The sequence below is a fragment of the Rhipicephalus microplus genome, chromosome X (assembly GCF_043290135.1).
Source record: "Rhipicephalus microplus isolate Deutch F79 chromosome X, USDA_Rmic, whole genome shotgun sequence".
Taxonomy (NCBI): domain Eukaryota; kingdom Metazoa; phylum Arthropoda; class Arachnida; order Ixodida; family Ixodidae; genus Rhipicephalus; species Rhipicephalus microplus.
Window position 1 is genome coordinate 64,772,489 of NC_134710.1, and position 26,106 is coordinate 64,798,594.

Here is a 26,106-nt window from a genome sequence, read left to right on the forward strand (position 1 = left end):
TCCATCGGAAATGCAGCCGCCACAGCCGGGATTCGAACCCGCGAACTGCGGGTCAGCAGCCAAGTACCTCAGCCACTAGACCACCACGGCGGGGTGACTAAGAAACGAGCCCCGTTGATGCAGTCAGAAAAGAAAAATACCAAGAGACGACGTAAAGGCAACGAAGCAGCACCAGTCGCCCTCAGTGCTTGCCGCGGTCGTTTTTGAGAGCGTGCAGGGTTGAACAGTTACGCGCAAAATTTCTGAACCACCGATGATTTCTCACGATAAGTGTGCGTTAAAAAATTATCTTCCAGGTCTCACAGATAAGCGATTTCCCCCAAGTTGCTAAAGGTAACTAAGAAATATTTAGTGGGTAATTATTGTGCATTAACTTGCATTATATATGGTAATACTTATCCGGCTCTCTTGGTAACTATGCATAAACACTATATTAGCGTGGCTGGCATTTTTTTGGTAAAATATATGCATGGCCTGAATGATCTGTTTATACATAAGTACGTGGTGGCACCTTAGGACGCGTAATTAGAAGGTTACTTTATCTTCGGCGAAGGAAGTTCGTGAGATTTTCGCAAACTGAATGGATGATTCCTAATTATTGATTCATTTATTTATTTTGCTGAATTGCCGTCTGGTGAAGTTGAGTACTCAGCTTTCCTTGTCAATTGACAAACCAATAAGATAAGATCGCCATCAATGACGTGAACACGGAGAGTAGTCCTTGAGCATAGGTCCTACGGCCGCGGAAGGCGCTCGCTCAGGTCGGCGAAGACAAACGCAGAGGCCGCCCAAAGGGCAGTGCACAAGTCTAGGTTGGTCGGGTCTTCGACGGTCATGGAGTCACCGTCCGTGTGGTGGAAGTAGAAGTACTCTTTGTTGGCCGTGTCCAGCGAGGCGCCCGGGACGCCGGCGTCCACCCAGGGCTGGATATCCGGTCCGTCGGGCCCCAATGTCAATTGCGTCGCGTTGATGGACCCGAACAGGCGCAGCACCTGCGCGACCATGCAGCGCGCGCGCGTGTCGGTGGCGGCCAGCCTGAGCCCCAGCGGCCGGAATGTGCCCAGGTCGGACTCCATGACCAGGTTGAGCTGGCGGCGTGCCTCGGGCTGGCCGCCGTGGCGTTCGTAGTAGGCGCGGCCACCCCACACGCCTTCCTCTTCGCCTGTCCAGAGCAAGGCGCGCAATGTACGCCGCGGCCGAAGGCCCAGCCTCCGCAGAAGCGCCAGAGCCCGCCACGAGATGAAGGCACCACCACCGTCGTCCATGGCACCCTGGCCCACGTCCCACGAGTCCAGGTGACCGCTAACGAGAACCACCTGCGCGTGACCGAACCGTTACAACCGTGAACGAAGCATTCCCGTACTCTTCGGGCGGGAAAAACCAACCAACCAACGAACAAACAAACGAAAACACCGAAGTAGCTCTATGTGTATACGTATATCACTCCGGGGACCCACACATTTCTGCGCGTCGACCCTCGCGAGGTAACCATACGACCTACATAAATAATTATTCGCATAACTTTGGGCCGTCCAGCTAGCCCTGCATCAGTGCGGGGGCAATTGCTCGAAGCGGCCATGTAGGTGGCCCCAGGCCCGAGTCTTTCATACGCCAGATTTAAATGAAGTTATTTCAACACCATGAGTGGGACAAGCTAAGATTTTTCTCTAAGAAATAAAAGTGGTTGTAATGGGTCAGTGACGTAGCCGATCGCTGGCACAACGTGTACCCTTCCGATTTTTTTGTTATGACATACAGAGCCCAAAATGACAATCAATCACATTTGCCCACCCGGTACCCACCTATAATAGTTCAAGAAATACATTTTTCTGTGAGGACTCATTTGGACTCAGAGTAACAAAAACTTTCCTCTAGCGCACGCACTCGGTCTCAAACTCACCAAAATAGTACTGACCGGGACTCTCTCAGACTCACGTCCCAGTCTGAGTTTTCAACGAGTTTGTTAACCTATATGCTTATGTGCACCATGTTGCTGTCATATACATTTATGTTACAGTTACAAGAAATGCATCTTCTGTATAGCAGAGACGCCAGCCATGAGAGTCAAGTGTTTCTGAGCTATCCGAAACACCAGCCAAGGGTTTACTTGTGGCTGAATCGTAAGGGTATAGGATCCCAAAACAGCACTGGCTCTGAGAGAAATCGAAATATCGAAGAGGAGGATTACCGTTCAATTTCCATCACATTAAGTTCAATGTATGTGTAAATATAAGCGCATGAGCGCTATTTCGCTCTTTCGTCATCTAGATAATACCACCACAGGTGGATTTTCGAAAATAAAGCTTTGCACTTAACATGAAAACAACCTTTGAGCTACCACATCAAGTGTTTAAGAGAAAACAGTTACACACTTATAAGGCAATGCATTCCCAAAGGATACATACATTGCGAAAAGTCGTACTAGTTGGGTTATTATACTCAAATCCAGGAGTAGCGCCATATAGGACACGAAGGGAAACCACAAGAAAGTTGTGTTCGTATTCGCAGTTCTCTTCGTTCTAACCCTTCATAATATTTCGTACCAGTCTACAAGGATAATATGTCAAGACAAGGATAATATGTCAAGGGTAATATGTGGAGGTGCTGGCACTCTTTGTACAGTTGTTGGCGCCGCGTGTCATACGTGTCTCGCGCAAAAGCCGTATTTCGGAGACATAACTATTGAGCGGTAGGTGGCGTTGTGCTCGTGAGCAGTTATCACCACCACCATCATCATCATCATCTTATTTAGAAAACGTTAACGCCGGCACCGGCACCTGGCGGGCAGCCTTGGTGGCGGCGCGCAAGAAATAAGCTGGTCTCTTTGTTGTTGGGCGATAGCGCGGACGGTTGCCTCCAGCGATGGGTCTGCCGTCGACGGCACCGCGGGCCGTCTGCGGAGGGCCCGCGGGGTGAGTCAGGCGTTAGTGACACCACCTTGTCATAATGTTGAGTGTTGTTTAATATTCTCTAAGGATGCCTTAGCGTGTTGATCACAATTGATGGTATTATAATTCAGCTGACGATACCGTCGTTCCAAAAGTAGTTAAATAAATATGTGTTGTTTGCTTTGTTCCGGCCGCGTTTGCTGTGTTCGTTCACACCAAGAGCCTGGGGCGCTCACCGCCGGCAGACCCCACAACTTGTCGAAGGCAAACCGCTATTCCAGACAAAAATCCGTGCGAATTTAGCTCGAAAAGCATGCTCAAGGCACACAATGCTGCGCGAGCTTGCGTAAGCAGAGTGGTCAAGAATGGGGCTATCCATAAAGCCAGGCTTAGCCAGAACTGTTGGGCTGCAGCATGCAAAATATTAGTGACTGCCCCATGCCCATTTCTGACTGGGACGCTTATTGATGAAATGAAATATAGCCATGGCCGAGTGCTGACCATGATGTGGACTTTCGCAATTTAACCTCTGCGCCTTGCAAAAACCTTGCTTGTTATAAAGGAGACAGTCATACGAAAAATATCTCGTAAAATGGGCAAGGGCTCACACATTTCTTCAGTCCATACGGAGTATTATTTCTCTATCGAGTAAAGTTCGAAAAACATACTGTGAAGAAACGTCCATCTGAGATGGCGTTGTTGTGATGACAAGTTCGCAAGCGACAGTTCAAGTTATAGTGTGTATACGGAGCAGCCGCAGCGCAGAAAATTTAGCTAAATCGAACCAGCAAACATACAGAAGACGGCTTTCTGTCCTTTTTACCACAACTCCATCTTCCAGTCTTCATTTGAGATCCCTGGCTTGGTAATCGTCAGGGTTCGTGGGTATTTGAGCGAATATCCATATTCGATCCAAAGGTGTGCTTTGCTTGTATATGCGTATGGTATAAATGTAACCACGATATTTTTCACCTGACTTACTTCTAATGCATGCTTCGTTAGCTTGAAGTTGAAGTACGGAAAGAGCATGCGTTTACGAAAAATGTCGCAGCCAATCGGAGAACAGCGGCACTTCCATCGCCACCTAGTGTCCATTCACTCAACCGAATATTGCACGCATCTCTATCGGACAGCTTCATCTAGGAAACTAGATGAGAAAAAACAGTGACAGAGAATGCGTACCAAACCATCTAGTACATCGTCACCCAACTACAGTTTGCATGCATCTCTATGGTACAGCGGCATCTAAGCCCCGCCGCGGTGGGCTAGTGGCTAACGTACTCGGCTGCTGACCCGCAGGTCGCGGGTTCAAATCCCGGCTACGGCGGCAGCATTTCTTATGGAGGCGGAAATGTTGCAGGCCCGTGTGCTCAGATTTTGGTGCACGTTAAAGAACCCCAGGTGGTCGAAATTTCCGGAGCCTCCACTACGGCGTCTCTCATAATCATATGGTGGTTTTGGGACGTTAAACCACACGTATCAATCAATAAATCAGCGGTGTCTATTGTATGATTAGAGAGACGCTACTGGGCACGCTAGAGAGACGAGACATTGCTCTAGACCATAAGGAGTGTCACCCCAGAAATAATCATAGTTTGGGTTTAAAACCCCCCAAAACACCATATGATTATGACAGACGCAGCAGCGGAGGGCTTCGGAAATTAAGACCACTTACTGTTCTTGAATGTGCACCTAAATCTGAGTACACGGGTTTTAAGCATTTCCGTCTCCATGCAGTGAAAATAACGCCACTACGGCGCAACCTGCGGGTCGCGCCGTAGTGGCTTCATCATTATACAAACTTTATCATTATCAAAACTCCATCACCAATCGTACATATGGCTCATTAAGAACGCTTCTTATACAGCATACGTAATCCATCATCCACTCTCTCTACCTTCGGTCACGCTTGCAGAGCACATCTAGACTGACTTTTGATTGATTTTGATTCTGTAAGCAAGGGTAGGTCACCTCATCGGGCATGGTTGTGCCTTTGAGTTCAGCTATGGTGTTCCGTGACTCGGTCAGTGGAAGGTTTTGCGCATCCATTATTAGGTGAACGTGAACTTCTATACCTGAAAAAAAAAAGAAGTTTTTAGAAAAAATACACAAGAAACGCAGCACTGAACAGCAGAGAACACCCAGAACTTCATTGATTGAACACAACAGTGTGGTCATTGGGTCAATGTATCAAATGCGGTTCAGCGGTGACCACTGAAATCAAATCAATAGCCATTTCAGGATGCGCTTCGCGCAGGCACAAGAAGGCACGATAAAAAATTGCTCGGGTTTTACTTCCCAAAGCCTATTTTTTATTATGCGGGATGATGTTGTAGAGGGTCAAAAAATTTTGGCCGCCTCTTACGTGGCTAAAAATCTCGTAACATCAAGTAACAACTATTCAGAAGACTGAAATCATGCAACATCACTTAACAACTAGTCTCGCGATTAAAACTCATGTTACATCACGTAAATACTCACGTAACATTTAGTCACGTGACTAAAATTCCGACAAGTTGCGTAATAGCTTGTCACGTGACATGTTGCCGCCGGAGACCACGTACCAGCTAATCACATGAGCAAAACTACAACGTCACGTAAGAAGTAGCCACGTGACATGTCCAGCCAAGCTTAGCCCTATTTAATACTACTAGCAGAAACTTAGCATATGTAGCAAAGCTTGTCATTACTAGCAAAACTTAGCCCCGCCGCGGTGGTCTAGTGGCTAAGGTACTCGGCTTCTGACCCACAGGTCGCGGCATCGAATCCCGGCTGCGGTGGCTTCACTTCCGATGGAGGCGGAAATGTTGTAGGCCCGTGTGCTCAGATTTCGGTGCACGTTAAAGAACCCCAGGTGGTCAAAATTTCCGAAGCCCTCCATTACGGCGTCTCTCATAATGATATGTGGTGGTTTTGGGACGTTAAACCCCACATATTGATCGAATACTAGCAAAACTTAGCTAGGTTGAACCCTATAGCTAAGCTCCTACCACTCAGAACTCAAAATGCAACACGAAACATCATAATGAGTTTGTGCCATGCGCTTCGGGTATTTCAAAAATATCTTAGAGACGTGTGGGCTAGTTTGCATTAGACAGGCGGGGAACTACTTAAACACCCGCCTTAGAGAGCATAAAAATAATTTTAGTGCCAATTTAGCTCACCATTGTAATTTTTGCCAGTGCACCCCTCATTTTCATAAAAGTACAGTTATGTTTATGCACAGGGATGACGTGGCGCGCGAAGTTCTGGAAGCTTTTACCGTCGTTCTTACCATCATACCTTGTTGCTGCATACCTGGTGATAAAAACTGTTTACCGATTGTTTTTTTTGTTTTATTTCTTTTTTGTGCCTTTACACTTGATGGCAAAATTCTCACATTGCGGATATATCGCAGTCCGTATGGGTCACTTTTTGTATGTTCTCTTTGTACGCTGTTTCAATAAACATGATTATTTGCGAGCAAGCGTACTGTCTACTTTCACGTTCACGCTGCTTTGAATAATGTGCAACCATTCCAACTAGCCCAGCCATCGACCTTGCTTCTATACTGTGCTTTGCAAGGATATGCTAGCCTCTGCTAGCGGGCCTGGGTAATCCAGTGCTCGCCTTGGGATCGTGGGTACTCACGTTTCAATGTCACCTTGGCAAGATATATTTCCGGCAAATATGTTTTCTTTCTTTGTTTGTATATATATCTCTCTCTTTCTCATCCTCACGGTAGTACTGGATCTCTCGTACGTCAGTTTTGTGGCATAACACGCTGGAGAAATCGGCCCACGTGTGCTGAGAGCTAACCAGAAAAGGAAGAAGGTGACGATTACGAAGAGGACGAAGAAAACATGTGCCGGTTTTTTATTATGAAAATGTTCTATCTACGATACAAGCATAATCTCGAACATAAAACCCCCGGGGTTAGAGCGAATGCTTATTTCTTTCTTTGAGTAAAATTAAGAGGTTAATTACTTTATCTAAGCCCTGAAGGAAGTAAGCAGATGTAGCCTTTCTTTTTGTAAAGCGGATAATTTCATGACTAATAATTTTCAGTTCATATTTTTATGTATGGTTCACTTTTCGTAATCCAGTAGAGTTACAATATAGAACATTATAGAAAATCCACTGACCACATGACATATTATGTATATGTCAGAATGAAAACAGGAGTATGAGTAGTATGCTTAGAAGAAGAAGAAGAAGAAGAAGAAGAAGAAGAAGAAGAAGGAGAAGGAGAAGGAGAAGGAGAAGGAGAAGAAGAAGAAGAAGAAGAAGAAGAAGAAGAAGAAGAAGAAGAAGAAGAAGAAGAAGAAGAAGAAGAAGAAGAAGAAGAAGAAGAAGAAGAAGAAGAAGAAGAAGAAGAAGAAGAAGAAGAAGAAGAAGGAGGAGGAGTGGAGGAGGAGTGGAGGAGGAAGAAGAGGAGGAAGAGGCCATGACGGCGCGTGAGAGCGTGTTGGAACATGGGCGACTAGGTCCGTCGATTCACAGCTTCCACGTGAACACTCCAGACGACCGCTGTACGCTGCCGATATGCAGCTGGCACGGCGCTGCGGCATCTTGGGACCAGATGGCGGACCTCAACAAGACGCCTCCTCTCCGTAACTCATACGCACATTGGACACGTAAAAAAGGCTGTCCATCCTTTCCTGCCCGGTATCCACCTTTGCCTGGTGAGCGCGGCCATCCATTCATTGCACGAATGCGTAGCCATGGCCAAGAGAGCTACCCGGCTGCTTCAACTGAGCCTCGTGGTGGACCATACGCTTCACTACCTGAATTGTACGAAGCCTGCCAACTTGCTACCCTTGGATAGTGTCTTCTCCTATGAGCGGCCGAAGAACCCTCTTGAACGCACATCGTGCAATGACAGTCATCGACGCCCGTGTGATGCTGTGTCTCGAAGCGAGACGCTCTCGCAGAACCCCTTCTTCCTGCAGGCTCATTCTCCAACATCGCTATCACTTTCGTGCACCCGCCTGACCGCCACTGGCATCCACACCCGCTCCGAGAACGAAGGAAGAACTACGCGTTCACCTTTCTTCTGGCGTCGTCCACCGTTTGAGACTAGTTCGCCCTTGAAGGATGCTTACATTATTTATCAATGTAAATGAAATGTCACGTATCACCTTCAGCAGTGACTCCCCTGGCTAGATACCCCATATCATGAAGGGGGGATCGAGATAGCCGGTCGTTTCCGAGGATGAGTTTCTGACAGAAGGCAACGTTCCGGCATCACGCGTGGTCTTCCAAGACGACAGTGCATCTAAGACATGAACAGAGTGCGGGAAGCGGGAACACTGCCTGCAGGAGTTTAGCGAAAGAGTATTTCTTTGTTTGTAAATGTATTTATACCTTGCTGTTTTTATATGTATTGAATAAATACCTCTTTTGGTATTCGAAACGCTTCTCTACTATATCTGCAATAAGTAGTGGTTGATGGGATAAAAAATAGAAAAGGGAATCATTAGCTACCGCCCCCGTAAAGATAATCGAAAACTTGAATCATGCCAATAGTTGCTAGTAGTGCTGGTTACGGTGGTATCTAGTAATGATTCCGTTAAAACTATTGCTCATAGTATTACATCACGAGATATATGTTGGCGGCGCTAACGATCTTCCTAGATTAATGTGCGTAGGATGAGAAACTGTTATCGATAACTTTAAGAACGACATTATTAGTGTAAACCGGGAGTCAAACACTCGGATCACGCACCCTTTGCTAGCGGCCCACGATTCGCACATGGCTGCCTTTGCCACATATTTTTGTGTGGCACCCCGCGTCGTCACCAACTGCATTATATATAGGCGTGCAATAAAAACTTTCTATTTCATATTCGGCATTGAGAGCCGTTTTCGTAATCGGTATGGATGTTTCTCGACTCCCCTAGCCCAATCCTTAAGAGAAATTACTCATATAGGGCATTCTTAAGGGATGTATTCTTTGCAATGGCAAAGTTATTTGGCCATTAGTCAATCACTCACTCCCTCCCCATTTTTTTCAACCCTCTGTACTGTCCCAATCTTAGAGCGAATAAATTTCGTGACTATGGCGCGCTATAGCAGGGTGAGTTTGAGAGCTGTGGTGTAGGCCACGGGCCACGAAATTTAACTCTTTTTTTATTTGTAATGACTGTGTGAGGGTCATGTTTCTAATAGATATGTGGGATCTAACGTCCCCAAACCTTCACTTGATTATGACAGACGCCGTAGTGGAGGACTCTGAAAATTCTACCACCAGGAGTTCTTTAACGTGCATCCAAATCTGAGCACACGGGCCTGCAGCATTTTCTCCTCCATCAAAAATGCAGCCGGCGAAGCCGGGATCCCATCCCGCGACCTGCGGCTCAGCAGCCGAGTACTTTAGCCACTAGACCACAGCGGTGAGGCATTGTCATGTTTCTTTCAAGCTGGGTGCATTCAAACGCGCGTGCCACATGGCTTAGTTAATTGGCAGAACTAATGTGTTTGCTCCTTTTTCTTTATTATAGGAATATTGCATCGTACCCACGTCACTGTTCTTGGGATTATAGTTCTGGATTGCTGACTCGAAGGTCATGGGATAAAATCCATGTCGCGGCAGCATCCAGGTTACGAAGGCATCTCTTGTGATCACATCCTGGCTTTGGGAGGTCAAACCGTGCCCTTTATTGTTCTTATCCAGTACTGTAATACCCTTTCGTAAAAGGCTAGTGACCAGACGAATGCTTCGGCTATAGACAGTTTTAAAAATGGGCTTATTTTTCTATTTAATTATTGTGTACAGCGGCATTCACACATCGCGAATTGAATTGACAGCATGTTTAAACCATTACACGGGGTGTTTCAAGAAATAAGTCTAATATTATTTTTAAATCAGCAAAAGGCGCTATTTGCTAGACGTCTTCGCAGTTTTTTTTTCTGTAGTGGCAGGCGTCTTAATAGGGTTGAGGACATCAGTTGAGACAATAATAGGAAAACTTTAACTTCCTAACTAGTGAAGTTAGGCACCTAAGTGATATGAGGAAATTGAGGTCCTTCATACGAAAAGCCCATTGCGGCTTAGAGATGTTGGAAAAGTGGCGTGCTATAATAACAGCGAATTAATTTATTCCTTGTGAATTCTGCGGAGAAACCGAAACCAAAACGCGAAGCAGAGCAACTGCTTTATTTTTCTGAGGCGTTCCAAATGAGAGAGCTTTGTTATATCTACCATGAACCGAGTTTGTTGTGTGCGTTTGTGGACTGCGCTCGCAATTACAACACGCATGGCACACATTCGTTAACCAAAGGGGAAGAACTACACCCCCGTAACAGCTGTTTGAACTGTGACGTCATTGTAGTTGCGCTCATTGGTCCTTCAGTTTCGGTTTCGTCGCAGAATTTCGGAGAATTTCAATATTTCGCTGTTATTATTGGAGGCCACTTTTTCGAAATGTCAAAGTGGCAATTGGTACTTTGCATGAAGGACTTTAATTCTCCTGTTTGATTTAACTCCACTAACTAAAAAGTTAGGTATTTAGCTTTCTTAATTACTCTTACAAATGATGTCTTCAACTCATTTAAAGTGTCTACCTCTACAGGAAAATCGACTGTGAAGACAGCGAGCATATAGCGCCTTTTGCTGATTTTTAATCAATATTGGGCACATTTCTTGAAACACCCTGTATATTATGTATACACTGAAAATGCCACTGCAGTAACATGTTCATAAATAACTTACATGTAGGAAATATTTGTGTCTACATTAAATAAGTCAAGCCCAGATGAAACGTTGTAACTTATAGGAGTCAAGCACTTTTTTTGTGAATAACGACAATAGTGGTCTATGTACACCTTAGCCGCTATATAGATTTCAGCTACTTATGGGACATGAACACGCTGGCGAAAAATTCTTGGAGAGGTCCCGACCATATTATCAGTGGCAAAAAAGTGAATTTTTTTTCGGTTCAAATGGAAATGTTCGTGTTTTTTTTTTTTGAAGACCACGTACTCGTCAGAGTCGTTTAGGAAGGATCGTTTAGGAAGGAAAAAAACAGCAAGAGCCTCAGGCCCCTGCTAAGCAACCCGATTTGCCCTCGCGTGCGCAAGAGAATATCTTCACTCCGGACACCCCATCTCGAGCAGACAATTCGGAGACTGAATCATCATCTGTCTCCAGTTCCTCCTGGGAACACCACACGCCAGCCTCGCCGTCTCCCGCCGCTTCAGGTACGGCGTGGGAGGAAACAGGAGCGGCTATATTCTGCTCCTCCACCTCTCCTGTTCTCCCTTCCCATCCGGCCGTTGAGACCGAATTTGAGCCCCCGGCCGCACCAACAACAACGGCGAACATGGCGGCACAAATGCCTATCGAGCGACAGAAAAAAAAAAGCTTCCTCGCCGTTTCTCGCGATGCCGTCACGGCACTCTGGATTACCGACCATTCGGCGCGTCCGCGTCAACGACGAACGCAACCTCTTGGCAGTGATCGTCGTGTACCTTCTGCAGACGCCTAAACGCTCCTTCAAGTGGAGAGGATCTGTGAAATACCTGTAAAGCGCAAGCTTTGAGGGGATAACATCTTCATGTGCACAGTTTACGGTGATGGCATGGACCTTCACGCCGTTGACATCGTGGCCAACTTCGTTTCAGCTGTCCTGGTTGTCTGGTGCGTCTGCCGAAGAAAGTGCCTCACCCTGACTTTTCAGGGCACCACCATAATACCGGAAGTGTCCCTATTCAAGCTGCTGAAGCCGGTCTGTTCTCTCTTATCACGGCTCCTTCCTTTAGTGTACCAGCTTCGGTAGCTTCGGCCACACCACTGCAACCTTCACGCGCGACGAGTTCCACCTCCGTTATGGTGGCAGCCCCCCCTGATTCGTGCTCCGAAGGGAGGCCGCGTTGCCTCAACTGCGTGCAACGGCAACCACGCAGCGATAGAAGCGTGCTGCCCTTCTTGGCTGGTCCAGCATAAGACCACCGTCATTTTCGCCTATTTGCATGGAGCGCCATAGAGCGGTCAACGCCTCCAACAAGTGGAGCAGTGCGGTGCGCGAGAAGCGCCGCTTGGTTCGTGACGCTTTCTTCTCACCGGTCTCCTTCCAATACCAGCTCGTATGATGATGGTGCACCTTCGAGTGCTATATATATATATATATATATATATATATATATATATATATATATATATATATATATATATATATATATATATATATATATATATATATATATATATATATATATATGACGCTATGATGAATCGGAGACGTGGCCTGGCTCATACGCCATGTTTATTCCAAAAGCCCTTCTTCTTCCTCTGCCTCTACCAACCATCGCTTCATACGTCAAACAGTTCCCCCTCCCCGGGAAAGAAGGCATGGATTACGAACAAGAAAAAGTTAACAAGTGGAGGTTAAAAAGTCACAAATGTCAAAAATTCACAATTGGTTCTATGTTCCAGGGGAGTTCCGTAAACATTCAAAGGCTTCAGGAGAAAGTGCAGCAGTCCGGTTAACGCAGGAGTTCTGGTGGGCGAGGCTGGTGGTTGCGTCTAGGATAACACAAAAATGCTTTGGACGTGGAAACAGATGGAAATACAGCCGGTATTCTTGCAAAGAACGAACGATGTCGGAACGCTTTGCAGGATTGGATGTTTCGTAGGCGTCGCATTTTTTGTCGTGGGTCATACAAATGCTGTGCATGCAATTTGCGCGCCCGTTGATTGTGGCTGATTAGGCGCTGCTTGTGCTCCTGCAGAGCACAAGTGGTTGTTTTGTGGCTTTTGGGGAGTTTTCTATGGTGATGACGCAGATGTTCAGACCGAAGGCGTAATCTTGAATGCTGGTGCGGAAAAGTTCCTCGGCTTTTCTTTTTGCGAAGATTGCTCAGATGCGGAATCAGTCTTTTCTTTTATGTATGTTGATCACGACGCTCTTCAGGCCACAAGTATCCTGGCGATGTAGTTTGTTGTTCGTTGCCGATGTTGGTGTAGGCGTTTTAGCTGTTGGGGTTCCTCTTGTTGCTTTTCTTGGTATTGCTGATGTTGCACTGTCTGACGGGGTGGACTTCCTTTGGATCCATGAGCCCGCTTTTCTTTGTCGGTTGACGTGACCAGCAAATAGTTGATACTTGTTAGGGTGTTTCGATTTGTGCCAGGCAATGAAGATAGTGTGCCAGAATTTGCAGAAAGATCTGCTGAGGCTCTTGCAACGCCATTCTTGATGGATGTTTCTGGCAATGGGCAGTGCTTGAAAGTTGATCCTTCCGAGCCTCCTGTGTATATTGGGCTGTCAGGTGGCTGGGAACTAGACGGCGACACTGCGAAAGGATTAATTTGGTCAGATTTTTCTTGGGGCTGTTTCTCTGTGTCCGCACCTTTGGAGATAAACTGTTCTGATGCATGAATGAGGACGCTTGGCCCTGGGCTTGGCTGAGTATATTCGGAGTTCCGCAGCTCTATCTCAACCGTAGTGGGCGAGTGAGGCGTGAGGTGAGCGTTGTGAGCGATGAAAGAGCCAAGTGATGTAAAACCAGGATTTTCCCTCTTCGAGTAGTCATGGCGTTGTTCGGTATTTTCTCCATGCGTCAGCTGGTCTAACATGAGCAAGGCGTCCTTATGAGGCGAATGGTGAGCGATAGGGGTGCTTGAAAAACCGCGCGACGAAAACCCAGGTGGTGGACCACGTATGCGAGACGAAGAGTGAAGGACATCAGGTGGTTAAGCAACGTTTCGGGTCATATGCTGAAGCGATGACTTCGGAAATGCTGACTTTCGCACAGAAGGGAGGCGCGCTTGACGGTTAGGTTTTTCCCAATATACGCATCGACTTCTGTAAGTAAACTCATGTGCCACTTCGTCTTGAGGCAGTTGTCGATTCACGCTGGGCTTTTGAATGGTTGAGGACTGCTTAAGAAATTGACGATAGTGTGCGCTTGTCTCTAGATCGTTGGCATTGAGCAGGTCTTGGTCATAGTCGTGGGTGCAGTCGAATATGTGGGTGAGGTAGAATTTGAATGCCTCACCTGAGATGTAGTCAGTGAAGTTGATGATCATCTCCCGTTCCGACCAAGATGCAGCGGCAACGTGGAGCTCGAATAGGTTAAACCAGTCCTGTACGGGTCTGTCGTCCGCTGATTCGGTGTACTTGGCGATGTCAAGGTCGTCTTATGGTGGTGTCATGATGCGGGTCTTGGTGTAGAGTTGGGATGTACTTTTGTGGTCCACGTTTGGTCACTGCGTCTTGCTGAGACGTTCGAAGATGGTGGCCGGTTGATGAAGTGGCCGCCAGGTCTTCATCCTGCTGACTCGTGTGACGCTATGATGAATGGGAGACGTGGCCTGGCTCATACGCCATGTTTATTACAAAAGCCCTTCTTCTTCCTCTGCCTCTACCAACCATCGCTTCATACGCCCCCCCCCCCCCACACACACACACACACACACACATATATATATATATATATATATATATATATATATATATATATATATATATATATATATATATATATATATATATATATATATATATATGTTGACTGTTTCAGGAGGCATAACCATTATTTTGTTATATTTACAGAAAAGAGGTATCTGCGTGCTATTTGCAGCATTGCCTTCCTGTGGCAGCAGGCATCTTCAGATGGGTGAAACAAAAAATTATGGCAGTAATATAGTAGTAATTACAGCACTTGTTTTTAAGCAATGATAATAGGCAGTCGACTCAAAAGAGCGAATTCAGGCCTTCTTTCGAATAGTCTATAGCCATGATGCACTTTCAAATTTTGAAAAAAAGTGGCCACTTGTAATCATTGTGGAGCGATGCGATGAGCCTAATTTAGCTGACGAAACCAAATCCAACACACCAAGCAGTGCATCTACCATTCACTTCGACAACACTCTCAATGACAACACTTTTTCCTTTGCATTGGGGGAGAAGATTAAGCAAGCGTAGATAAGGGGCCTCGAAACGAAGTGTTTAAATTGACGGTTGATAACGGCGAGAAAAACAGTGTCATCATTGAGGGTGTTGTCAAAGTGAACGGTAGATGCACTGTTTGGTGCGTCGGTTTTAGCTGCTGCAGTGAAATTAGGTTCATTGCATCGCTCAGCGGTGATCAGTGGCCACTTTTTCTAAATTTCGAAGTGGTTATGGACGATTCGTAGGGAGCACTGGAATTCACTTTTTGATTTGACTGGCTATCACTACTGGTTAAACAGGTAATTTTCCTAATTTCTATAACTACTGCCCTAACTAATGTTTGTACGCATCTGAAGGTGCCTTCTGGCACAGGAAAAGCAACGCCGCAAGTAGAACGCAGCTACCTACTTTCTTTCATTTAAAAAAAATATTTCACACATTTCTTAAAACACGCTGTCTATCCAGGGCATCCTAATTATCACGCAGCTGTGCACAAAAAAAAAAAGAGGAGCTGCGTTACACAAACCGAACCTATTGCATATCGTTTCGTTCCCAGTGTACAGAAGTGGCCGCTTAGCAATTTATTCATATATATATATATATATATATATATATATATATATATATATATATATATATATCCTAGACTGCCAAAAGTAATCGATGTATTGATTTGATGTGTAAATTATGTGTCATGAAATATTTACAGCCGAGAGCATTTAGGAAGATATTATTTCAGTCTCAATGGTAAATCGCTCAACGAGCAAGAAAACATCCCTCTGGTTTTATGCAAGAATATAGAGGCCCCAAAATAAAGATTAACTAGTACTGTTATTTTCAGGCCCAGCTTTAGTACGCAGTACTACAACTCTTTTCCTCAATGTCGTAACGACGATTGGAATAAATTCGTGACTAACCGCTTTTAAATCTGATCTGCAGTATGCGAGTGAAAAATCGGGAAGAAACGCTGAAGCAAAACTTTGCGATGACAGCTTTTATCATCCTTGAAACGGCCGCCACTTCCGGGATTCTATCCCCCGAATTACGGGTCGTCGATCAAGTACCATAACCCCTAAAACATTGCGGCGCGAGACCACCCATAAAGAAGAAAACAAAGAGCGCATACAGCATGTTTGCCTAATAAATCAAACCATACGGTGAGCGCACTTGTTGCCCCCCACCTGAAAGAAACAATATGTGCGATAACACATGGCACTCACGCAGTCAATACAAAAAAAAAGAAGAAAAAAATGGGAACGTAAATTCCGCCACCCATGGTCTACACAAGAGGTCTAAACTGGCATCAGCTAGCAAGCCGTAGTCATGAAATTTAGTCGCTCTAAGGCCGGCGCACTGCACAAGGTTTGAGAAAAGTGAAGAGGGCGGGGGGGTAATTGCTTGATTGGTTGATTGATCGGTCTATCGATCAATCGATCGATCGATTGATTAATTCATTGATTGATAAGTGTGGTTTAACGTCCCAAAACCACCAGATGATTATCAGAGACGCTGTAGAGGAAAGCTTCAGAAATTTTGTTAACTTGGGGTTCTTTAAGTAAACCCAAATCTGAGCCCACGGGCCTAATGCATTTTCGCCTCCATCGAAAATGCAGCCGCCGCAGCCACAGTCAAGATTCGATCCCGCGACCTGCGTATGAGCAGCCGAGTACCTTAACCAATAGACCACCGTGATCGGGCAATTGATGGGGGATAGATGAGGGAGAATTTTAATGAATCGTCAGCTAATATTGCCATTCGAAAGACAACATCCCTTCCCTCGCTCATATATGTGTAATTTCTCAAATGTACCAGGCTTCAGTACTCATTAACAAAAGATCTATACCGATTTTCCGAATGACTGAAATCTGGAGGCCGATTAGGAAATAGATAGTTTTTTGTTGCGCGGTTTAACACATGGTGACTGCGGGGGGTAGCACACAACAATACGAGAAGAAGGCAGCTACGTGCGAGTCGTGGCCCGCTAGCAAAAGCTGCGCGAGCCACGTGTTTGACTCCTGGTTTACGCTGATAATATCGTTCTTAAAATTATCGGTAATCATTCAACATTCTACGCATATATATATATCAAGGAAAATTGTGGGCAGCACCAACATATATATCTCGATGCAATGCTGTGAGCAATGGGTTTAACGAAATTTTTATTGTATAGCACCGTAACCAGCACTACTAGCGACCATCGAAATATGACTCAAGTTATCGATTATCTCTTCCCTTTTCTATTTTTTACCCCATCAACCACTACTTATTGCACATATAGTAGAGAAGCGTTTCGAATATCAAAAGAGGTATTTATTTAATACATATAAAAACAGCAAAGTATTAATACATTTAGAAACAGGTAAATACTCTTTCGCGAAACTCCTGCAGGCAGTGTTCCCGCTTCCCGCACTCTGTTCATGTCTTGGATACACTGTCGTCTTGGAAGACCGGGTAATGCCGGAAAGTTGGCTTCTGTCAGAAACTCTTCCTCGGAAACGACCGGCTATCTCGATCCCCCCTTCATGACATGGGGTGTCTAGCCAGGGGACTCACTGCTTAAGGTGGTACGTGGCGGTTAATTTTCCTTGATAAATGATGTAAGCATCCTTCAAAGGCGAACTAGTCTCAAACGGTGGACGACGCCAGAAGAAAGGTGAACGCGTAGTTCTTTCTTCGTTCTCGGAGCGGGTGTGGATGCCAGTGGTCGTCAGGCGGGTGCACGAAAGTGATAGCGATGTCGAAGATTGAGCCTGCAGCAAGAAGGGGTTCTGCGAGATCGTCTCGTTTCGGAACAAAGCAGCATTCCGGTGTCGATCACAGTAATTGCATGATGTGCCATCAAGAGGGCTCTTCAGCCGCTCATAGGAGAAGACGCTATCCAGGAGGGGTAGCAAGTTGGCAGGCTTCGTACCATTCGGGTAGTGAAGCGTACGATCCACACCGAGGCTCAGATGAAGCGGCCGGGTAGCTCCCTTGGCCATGGCCACGCATTCATGCAAGGGACGGATGGCCGTGCTCACCGGGCAAAGATGGATGCCAGGCAGGAAAGGATGGACGGCCTTTTGTACGTGTTCAATGTGGGGATGAGTTGCAGAGAGGAGGCGTCTTGCGGAGGTCTCCCGTCTGGTCAGCAATATGCCGCAGCCCCCCGCCAGCTTCATATCAGTAGCGGAGAGTGGTCGTCCCGACTGTTCACGTGGAAGCTGTGAATCGACAGACCTAGTGAAGTCAAGTCGAGATCCTTGCTGATGTGGCGCATACACAGGCTGGGTCGCTTTGTTCCAACACGCCCTCACGCGCCGCTGAGGTTTTCTTCTTCTTCTTCTTCTTCTTTGTCTAAACATATTACTCACACTTTCTTATTCCGACATAGACAATATACGTCATGTGGAAAGTGGATTTTTTATTATGTTCTATATTGTAACTCTACTGGATTACGAAAGGCAAACAATATATTAAAATATAAATGGAAAATTATTGGTCATGAAATTATCAGGTTTACAAAAAAGACTACATCTGCTCACTTTTTTCCGGAATTAAAGAACATAATAACATGTATTATGTTACTACAATCTACGAAATAAGCATTGAATTTTACAGAATAGCAGTTATGTTCAATGTTAGAGTTGTATCGTATATAGAAAATGATCGTCATCAAGAATTGGTACACGCTCTTTTTGCCCTCTTCCTAATGGTACCTTCTTCCTTTTCTCCTTCGCTCCGAAAACAAGTGGGCAAGTTTATCCAGCCTGTTATGCAACAAATCTGACGGGCAAGATACCAACACTACAAAAAGAAAAAGGAAGAGAAAGGAAGAGAAAAAAAAACAAAATTGTTGGCGAGGCGAGATTTGAAACCACGTCAGCCACAATACCAATGCGAGCGTCGTAAAACTCGTTTTTTCAGGCCCGCTAGTTGAACATAGGACCATCATCATCATCATCATTGACCATAAGATAGCCTAGGATAATATACCGAACAGTTGGGGAAGGAAGAGAGGGCCAGGAAGAGAAAATGGTCGATAGGATAAGGAGTACAGAGAGAGAGTGAAAGAGGAAGAAATAAAAAGACAGATGTTGACAGAACGTCTATGGAGAGGGAAATAAAGAAAAAGTAGAAAACTATCGACGAACAATAAGGAAGATAGAAAAAAAACAGAAAAGCAAAGAAAGAAATTGACAGGGAGAGAAAGATATAAAAAGAAACAGACGCAAAAGAGAGACCGAAAAAAACGGAGAACAAGCATGGGTGGGAGGTGGAAGGTTATAGGGGGTGTAAGTTAAGCAAAGTCAAGACCAGATAAATGCTCGCCTGCTCTGCTGTGACGCTGCCTTGCACAACTTTGTACAGACTGCGCTATCTTCTTTTTCTTTTTCATCTCTACATTGCCGTGGATGGAAAGATGAGGTCGTACTTTTCTTTGTGCCAGAGCATTGTTTTGCGCACTAAAGTACGAAACTACAGCTAGAACGTCCGTGTGTTTTTCGCACAATATTCAAACCATTATCACTATTGTAGTGTCATCGTGAACGTGTCTCCCCACTGTCTCCCAGTGGTGATAGCCGGTCGAGTCAAAAGGCGAATTCAAGCGCTCCCTACGAATCGTCCATAACCACTTCGAAATTTAGGAAAAGTGGCCACTGACCACCGCTGAGCGATGCAATGAACCTAATTTCGCTGCAGCAACCAAAACCGACGCACCAAACATTGCATCTACCATTCACTTTGATAACACCCTCAATGACGACCCAGTTTTTCTCGCCGTTATCAACCGTCAATTTAAACACTTCGTTTCGAGGCCCCTTATCTACGCTTGCTTATTCTTCTCCCCCAATGCAAAGAAAAAAGTGTCGTCATTGAGGGTGTTGTCGAAGTGAATGGTGGATGCGCGGCTTGGTGTGTTAATTTCGGCTTCGTCAGCTAAATTAGGCTCATCGCATCGCTCCACAAGGATTTCAAAGGGCCACTTTTTTCAAAATTTTCAAATAATATATATATATATATATATATATATATATATATATATATATATATATATATATATATATATATATATATATATATATATATATCCTAGACTGCTAAAAGTAATGGATGTATTGATTTGATGTGTAAATTATGTGTCATGAAATATTTACAGCCGACATATTTTAGGAAGATATTATTTCAGTCTTAATGATAAATCGCTCAACGAGCAAGAAAACATCCCTCTAGCTTTATCCAAGAATATAGAGGCCCCAAAATAAAGATCAACTAGTTGTGTTATTTTCAGGCCTAGGTTTAGTACGCAGTACTACAACTCTTTTTCTTAATGTCGTAACGACGAAAGGATTGAATTCGTGACTAATCGCTTTTAAATCTGATCTGTAGAGTGCGAGTGAAAATTAGGAAGGAAACGCGGAAGCAAAATTTTGCGATGACAGCTTTTATCATCCTTGAAACGGATAGACCGTGGCGCCAGGGAAACAAAAGGTGATTTTACTCCGACCTTCTCCGAGATTTCATTCCCACAGAAGGCAAGCGCATGAAGGGAAGACAGAAAGTTAGCTGGGTCGATGAGATTGAAAAGCTCGCAGGTATAACGTTGCAACAGAGAGCACAAGACCGGGCTGTTTGGGGGATTATGGGAGAGGCTTTTTGTTCTGCAGATTGTGTAGTTAATGATGACAATTATTATTATTATTATTATTATTATTATTATTATTATTATTATTATTATTATTATTATTATTATTATTATTATTATTATTATTATTATTATTATTACGACGACGACGACTTCGGCGAAGCGGACCATACTAAGCCTGATTATCATTTTTGGGATGCAGGCCTAACGGAACAAAACCTCTTCGTTATGATGTGTGTCAATGGGAGGGCACGAATGATCGGCGCTTCAAGCGTTGTTATCGGTCATGATTCGGCAATTGCATTTAAAAACAAGCGTTTGTTCACAGTTACCCAGATTCAATGAGTAGTTTTAAGATGAGCATTCTTTAAGGCTCAACATTATCTTTGAAGCACCTAATGTCTAGCATCATCATAGCATCATCTTCCAGCCCCCCACCCCCTCGTCTTTGAAGACAAAGGTTTTGTTAATTTCAATGTCTAGCATATTGCCCGTCTCGAAACTCGGCCGCCACTGCCGGGATTTTATCCCCCGAATTATGGTTCTTCGATCAAGTACCATAACCCCTAAAACATTGTGGCGCGAGACCACCGATTAAGAAGAAAACAAATAGCGCATACAGCATGTTTGCCTGATAAATCAAACCATACGGTCAGCGCACTTGTTGCCACCCACCTGAAAGAAGCCATATGTGCGATAACACATGGCACTCACGCAGTCATTACAAAAAAAAGAAGAAAAAAATGGGAACGCTGAATTCCGCCGCCCATGGTTTACACAAGAGGTCTAAACTGGCCTCAGCTAGCAAGCCGTAGTCAAGAAATTTAGTAGCTCTAGGGCCGGCGCAGTGCACAAGAATTGAGAAAAGTGAAGAGGGGAGGGGTAATTGCTTGATTGGTTGATTGATTGATCTATTGATCAATTGATTGATTGATTCATTCATTCATTCATTCATTCATTCATATGTGTGGTTTAACGTCCCAAAACCATCATATCATTATCAGAGACGCTGTAGAGGAGAGCTCCAGAAATTTTGCTTACCTAGGGTTCTTTAATAAACCCAAATCTGAGCACACGGGCCTACTGCATTTTCACCTCCATTGAAAATGCAGCCGCCGCAGCTGCAGTCAGGATTCGATCCCGCGACCTGCGTATGAGCAGCCGACCAGCTTAACCAATAGACCACCGCGGCGGGACTAGGAATCTAGGAAGATTGTGGGCAGCACCAACATATATCTCTCGATACAATGCTGTGAGCAATGGGTTTAACGAATTTTTTATTGTATACCACCGTAACCAGCACTACTAGCGACCATCGGCATATGATTCAAGTTATCGATGATCTCTTCCCTTTTCTATTTTTTTACCCCATCAACCGCTACTTATTGCACATATAGTAGAGAAGCATTTCGAATATTAAAAGAGGTATTTATTCAATACATATAAAAACAGCAAAGTATTAATACATTTACAAACAAAGAAATACTCTTTCGCTAAACTCCTGCAGGCTGTGTTCCCGCTTCCCGCACTCTGTTCATGTAGTAGATACACTGTCGTCTTGGAAGACCGGGTAATGCCGGAAAGTTGGCTTCTGTCAGAAACTCTTCCTTGGAAGCGACTGGCTATCTCGATCCCCCCTTCATGACATGGGGTGTCTAGCCAGGGGACTCACTGCTTAAGGTGGTACGTGGCAGTTAATTTTCCTTGATAAATAATGTAAGCATCCTTCAAGGGCGAACTATAGTCTCAAACGGTGGACGACGCCAGAAGAAAGGTGAACGCGTAGTTCTTCCTTCGTTCTCAGAGCGGGTGTGGATGCCAGTGGTCGTCAGGCGGGTGCACGAAAGTGATAGCAGTGTCGAAGAATGAGCCTGCAGCAAGAAGGGGTTCTGCGAGATCGTCTCGCTTCGGAACAAAGCAGCATTCCGGTGTCGATCACAGTAATTGCATGATGTGCAATCAAGAGGGTTCTTCAGCCGCTCATAGGAGAAGACGCTATCCAGGAGGGGTAGCAAGTTGGCAGGCTTAGTACCATTTGGGTAGCGAAGCGTACGATCCACACCGAGGCTCAGATGAAGCGGCCGGGTAGCTCTCTTGGCCATGGCCACGCATTCGTGCAATGGATGGATGGCCATGCTCACCGTGCAAAGATGGATGCCAGGCAGGAAAGGATGGACGGCCTTTCGTACGTGTCCAATATGGGGATGAGTTGCAGAGAGGAGGCGTCTTGCCGAGGTCTCCCGTCTGGTCAGCAATATGCCGCAGCCCCCCGCCTGCTTCATATCACTAGCGGAGGGTGGTCGTTCGACTGTTCACGTGGAAGCTGTGAATCGACAGACCTAGTGAAGTCAAGTCGAGATCCTTGCTGATGTGGCGCATACCCATGCTGGGTCGCTATGTTCCAACACGCTCTCACGCGCCGCTGAGGTTTTCTTCTTCTTCTTCTTCTTTGTCTAAACATATTACTCACACTTTCTTTACTCCCACTTAGACAATATATGTCATGTGGTAAGTGGATTTTTTATTAGGTTCTAAATTGTAACTCTACTGGATTACGAAAGGCAAACAATATAATAAATTTAAATTGAAAATTATTGATCATGAAATTATCAGGTTTACAAAAAAGACTACATCTGCTCACTTCCTTCCGGGCTTAGAGAAAATAATAACATGTATTATGTTACTCAAATCAACGCCATAAGCATTGAATTTTACAGAATAGCTGTTATGTTCGAAGTTAAAGTTGTATCGTATATAGAAAATGATCGTCATCAAGAACCGGTACACGCTCTGTATGCCCGCTTCCTAATGGTACCTTCTTCCTTTTCTGCTTCACTCCGAGAACAAGTGGGCCAGTTTATCCAGCCTGTTATGCAACAAATCTGACGGGCAAGATACCAACACTACAAAAAGAAAAAGGGAGAGAAAGGAAGAGAAAAAAACAAAATTATTGGCGAGGCGAGATTTGAAACCACGGCAGCCACAATCCCAATGCGAGCGTCGTAACCACTCGTTTATTCAGGCCCGCTAGTTGAGCATAAGATCATCATCATCATCATCATTGAGCATAAGATAGGCTAGGATAATATACCGAACGGTTGGGGAAGGGAAGAAAGGGCTAGGAGGAGAGAATGGTCGATAGGATAAGGACTACAGAGAGAGAGTGAAAGAGGAAGACATAAAAAGACAGATGTTGACAGAACGTCTATGGAGAGGGAAATAAAGAAAAATTAGAAAACTATCGACGAACAATAAGGAAGATAGAAAAAAACAGAAAGGCAATGAAAGAAATTGACAGGGAGAGAAAGATATAAAAAGAACAGACGCAAGAGAGAGACCGAAAAAAAGGGAGAACAAGCATGGGTGGGAGGTGGAAGGTTAGGGGGTGCAAGTTAAGCAAAATCAGGACCAGATAAGTGCTCGCCTGCTCTGCTGTGACGCTGTCTTGCACAACTTTGTACAGACTGCGCTATCTTCTTTTTCTTTTTCATCTCTACATTGCCGTGGATTGAAAGATGAGGTCGTACTTTTCTTTCAGTTGAGCATTGTTTTGCCCACTAAAGTACGAAACTATAGCTAGAACGTCCGTGTATTTTTTCGCAAATATTGAAACCATTATCACTATTGTAGTGTCATCGTGAACGTGTCTCCCCGCTGCGGTGGTCTAGTGGCTAAGTTATTCGGCCGCTAACCCGCAGGTCGCGGGATCGAATCCCGGTTGCGGCAGCTGCATTTTTGGCGGAGGCGAAAATGCTGAATGCCCGTGTGTTCAGATATGGGTGCATGTTCAAGAACTCTAGGTGGTCGAAATTTCCAGAGCCCTTCACTACGGCATCTCGAATAATCATATGGTAGTTTGGGCACGTAAAACCCCACATATCAATCAATCAAACCATGTCAACGTATCCTGTCGTAGAGAATACTTCTTACCAACTTATCGACGATTCGTTGTTGGCGTTGTTATTAAAGCTATTTAATAAACCTAATCAGCCTTTACATCAATTAGTTGATTCTTAATATGCGTTTATCGCGCATGTAATGTGCATCAGTTTGAGCAAGCAAGCTCATGGATTTGAATCACCCCGAAAGGATTTCGTAATGGGAGTTTTCTCTCGTGACTAGCTGTAGCGTGGTTTTTGGCGGGAACAAGTCCTATAAAGATGTTGCGCGATTTTAGTCCCTTGACAACGCGTTATGGTCATGTGACTAATCTTGTGTAATGTTACGTGACTTTGTCGTGTGAGCAGTGACGTTATGATACGCGATTTTTAGTAGCGTGAATTTTTGTTGTGTGATGTTAAGTGTGTTAATTCACGCAGTAGACTCTCCCAGTGCAGTTTTTTTTTTCATTCAAAGATGGAGAAATCGGCGCACGTGTTGTGGGAGTGAATGAGAAGTTGAAGAGGATGAGGTGAGCGCTAATGGTTGATGATGATAATCCCTTCTCGCAAAATCCACTACAACAACAAAAAAAAAAACAAACGACAGAAGAGCTGTGCTCTTACAATTTTGTTGTTGGAAAGCTACTGTCGAAGGAATGAATGGCACGTTAAAAAGCATATCTGTGAGATGCTTTGACGCAATCAAGCGACAGACAGACAGACAGACAGACAGACAGACAGACAGACAGACAGACAGATAGATAGACAGATAGATAGATAGATAGATAGATAGATAGATAGACAGATAGATAGACAGATAGACAGATAGACAGATAGACAGATAGATAGACAGATAGACAGACAGACAGACAGACAGACAGACAGACAGACAGACAGACAGATAGACAGACAGATAGACAGATAGATAGATAGATAGATAGATAGATAGATAGATAGATAGATAGATAGATAGATAGATAGATAGATAGATAGATAGATAGATAGATAGATAGATAGATAGATAGATAGATAGATAGATAGATAGATAGATAGATAGATAGATAGATAGATAGATAGATAGATAGATAGATAGATAGATAGATAGATAGATAGATAGATAGATAGATAGATAGATAGATAGATAGATAGATAGATAGATAGATAGATAGATAGATAGATAGATAAAGGTGCGCTCGATTCGCCAAGAAATTATTCGTAATTAAAGCGGTCGCCGTCAGTAAGCGAAACAGCGTGCGTGGGATAACACGATGCACTGACATGATTGTAGTCGCCATGTCTGGGTGCGAAAGTACACAGAGGACTCGACTCCTCGATTGCACGGGCTGAAACAGCGTCGAATCTATGCCGGACGCGTGAAACTGGAGTGTGGGCGACGTTTTCGCGTGCGTGTTGTCGCGTGCGCATGCCCACCTCTGTCCTGGAGCCTTCGGAGCAACTGCGCGTCCTCGACGGTGATGGAGGCGCAGGGAATGCGAGGCTTGCCGCGCTCGTAGTTCATCCAGCCCGTGTGCGGGCTTCCGATGGAGAAGGGCGTCACCGAGCGCACCAGCGCGGCCACGGCGCCCACGCGCTCGGCCGCGGCCGCGCCGTTCTCGCGGTACTCCACGGTGCGCCCGTAGCTCACGAACTCCTCGTCAAATACCACCACCTTGCCGCGGGCCTGCGTATACGTCGGTTGGAGGGAAAAAAAACTAAATCAGGAAGCTAGCAAGGTCTGGTCTAACAAATTGTGAGCACTGAAGAGACTATCTATTGAGGCCCATCGAGGCTGGCCATGGCTACTAGCGAAGCACCCTAAGCTCGTACTCTTTCAAACT

The 26,106-nt window shown here is 44.9% G+C and overlaps 1 protein-coding gene across 1 annotated transcript in view; it reads right to left on the reverse strand.

The window, feature by feature from the left end:
- Nucleotides 1-595: 595 nt before the first annotated feature.
- LOC119176130 (carboxypeptidase Q) overlaps nt 596-26,106 on the reverse strand; it is a 31,458-nt gene continuing 5,947 nt past the window's right edge. The window contains exons 2-4 of the mRNA XM_037427271.2: nt 25,700-25,949; nt 4,860-4,963; nt 596-1,316 (exon numbers count right to left, since the gene is read on the reverse strand). Of these exons, the coding sequence (XP_037283168.1) occupies nt 735-1,316; nt 4,860-4,963; nt 25,700-25,949 (936 nt within the window). The 3' untranslated portion in view covers nt 596-734. The remainder of the gene's footprint in view (nt 1,317-4,859; nt 4,964-25,699; nt 25,950-26,106) is intronic.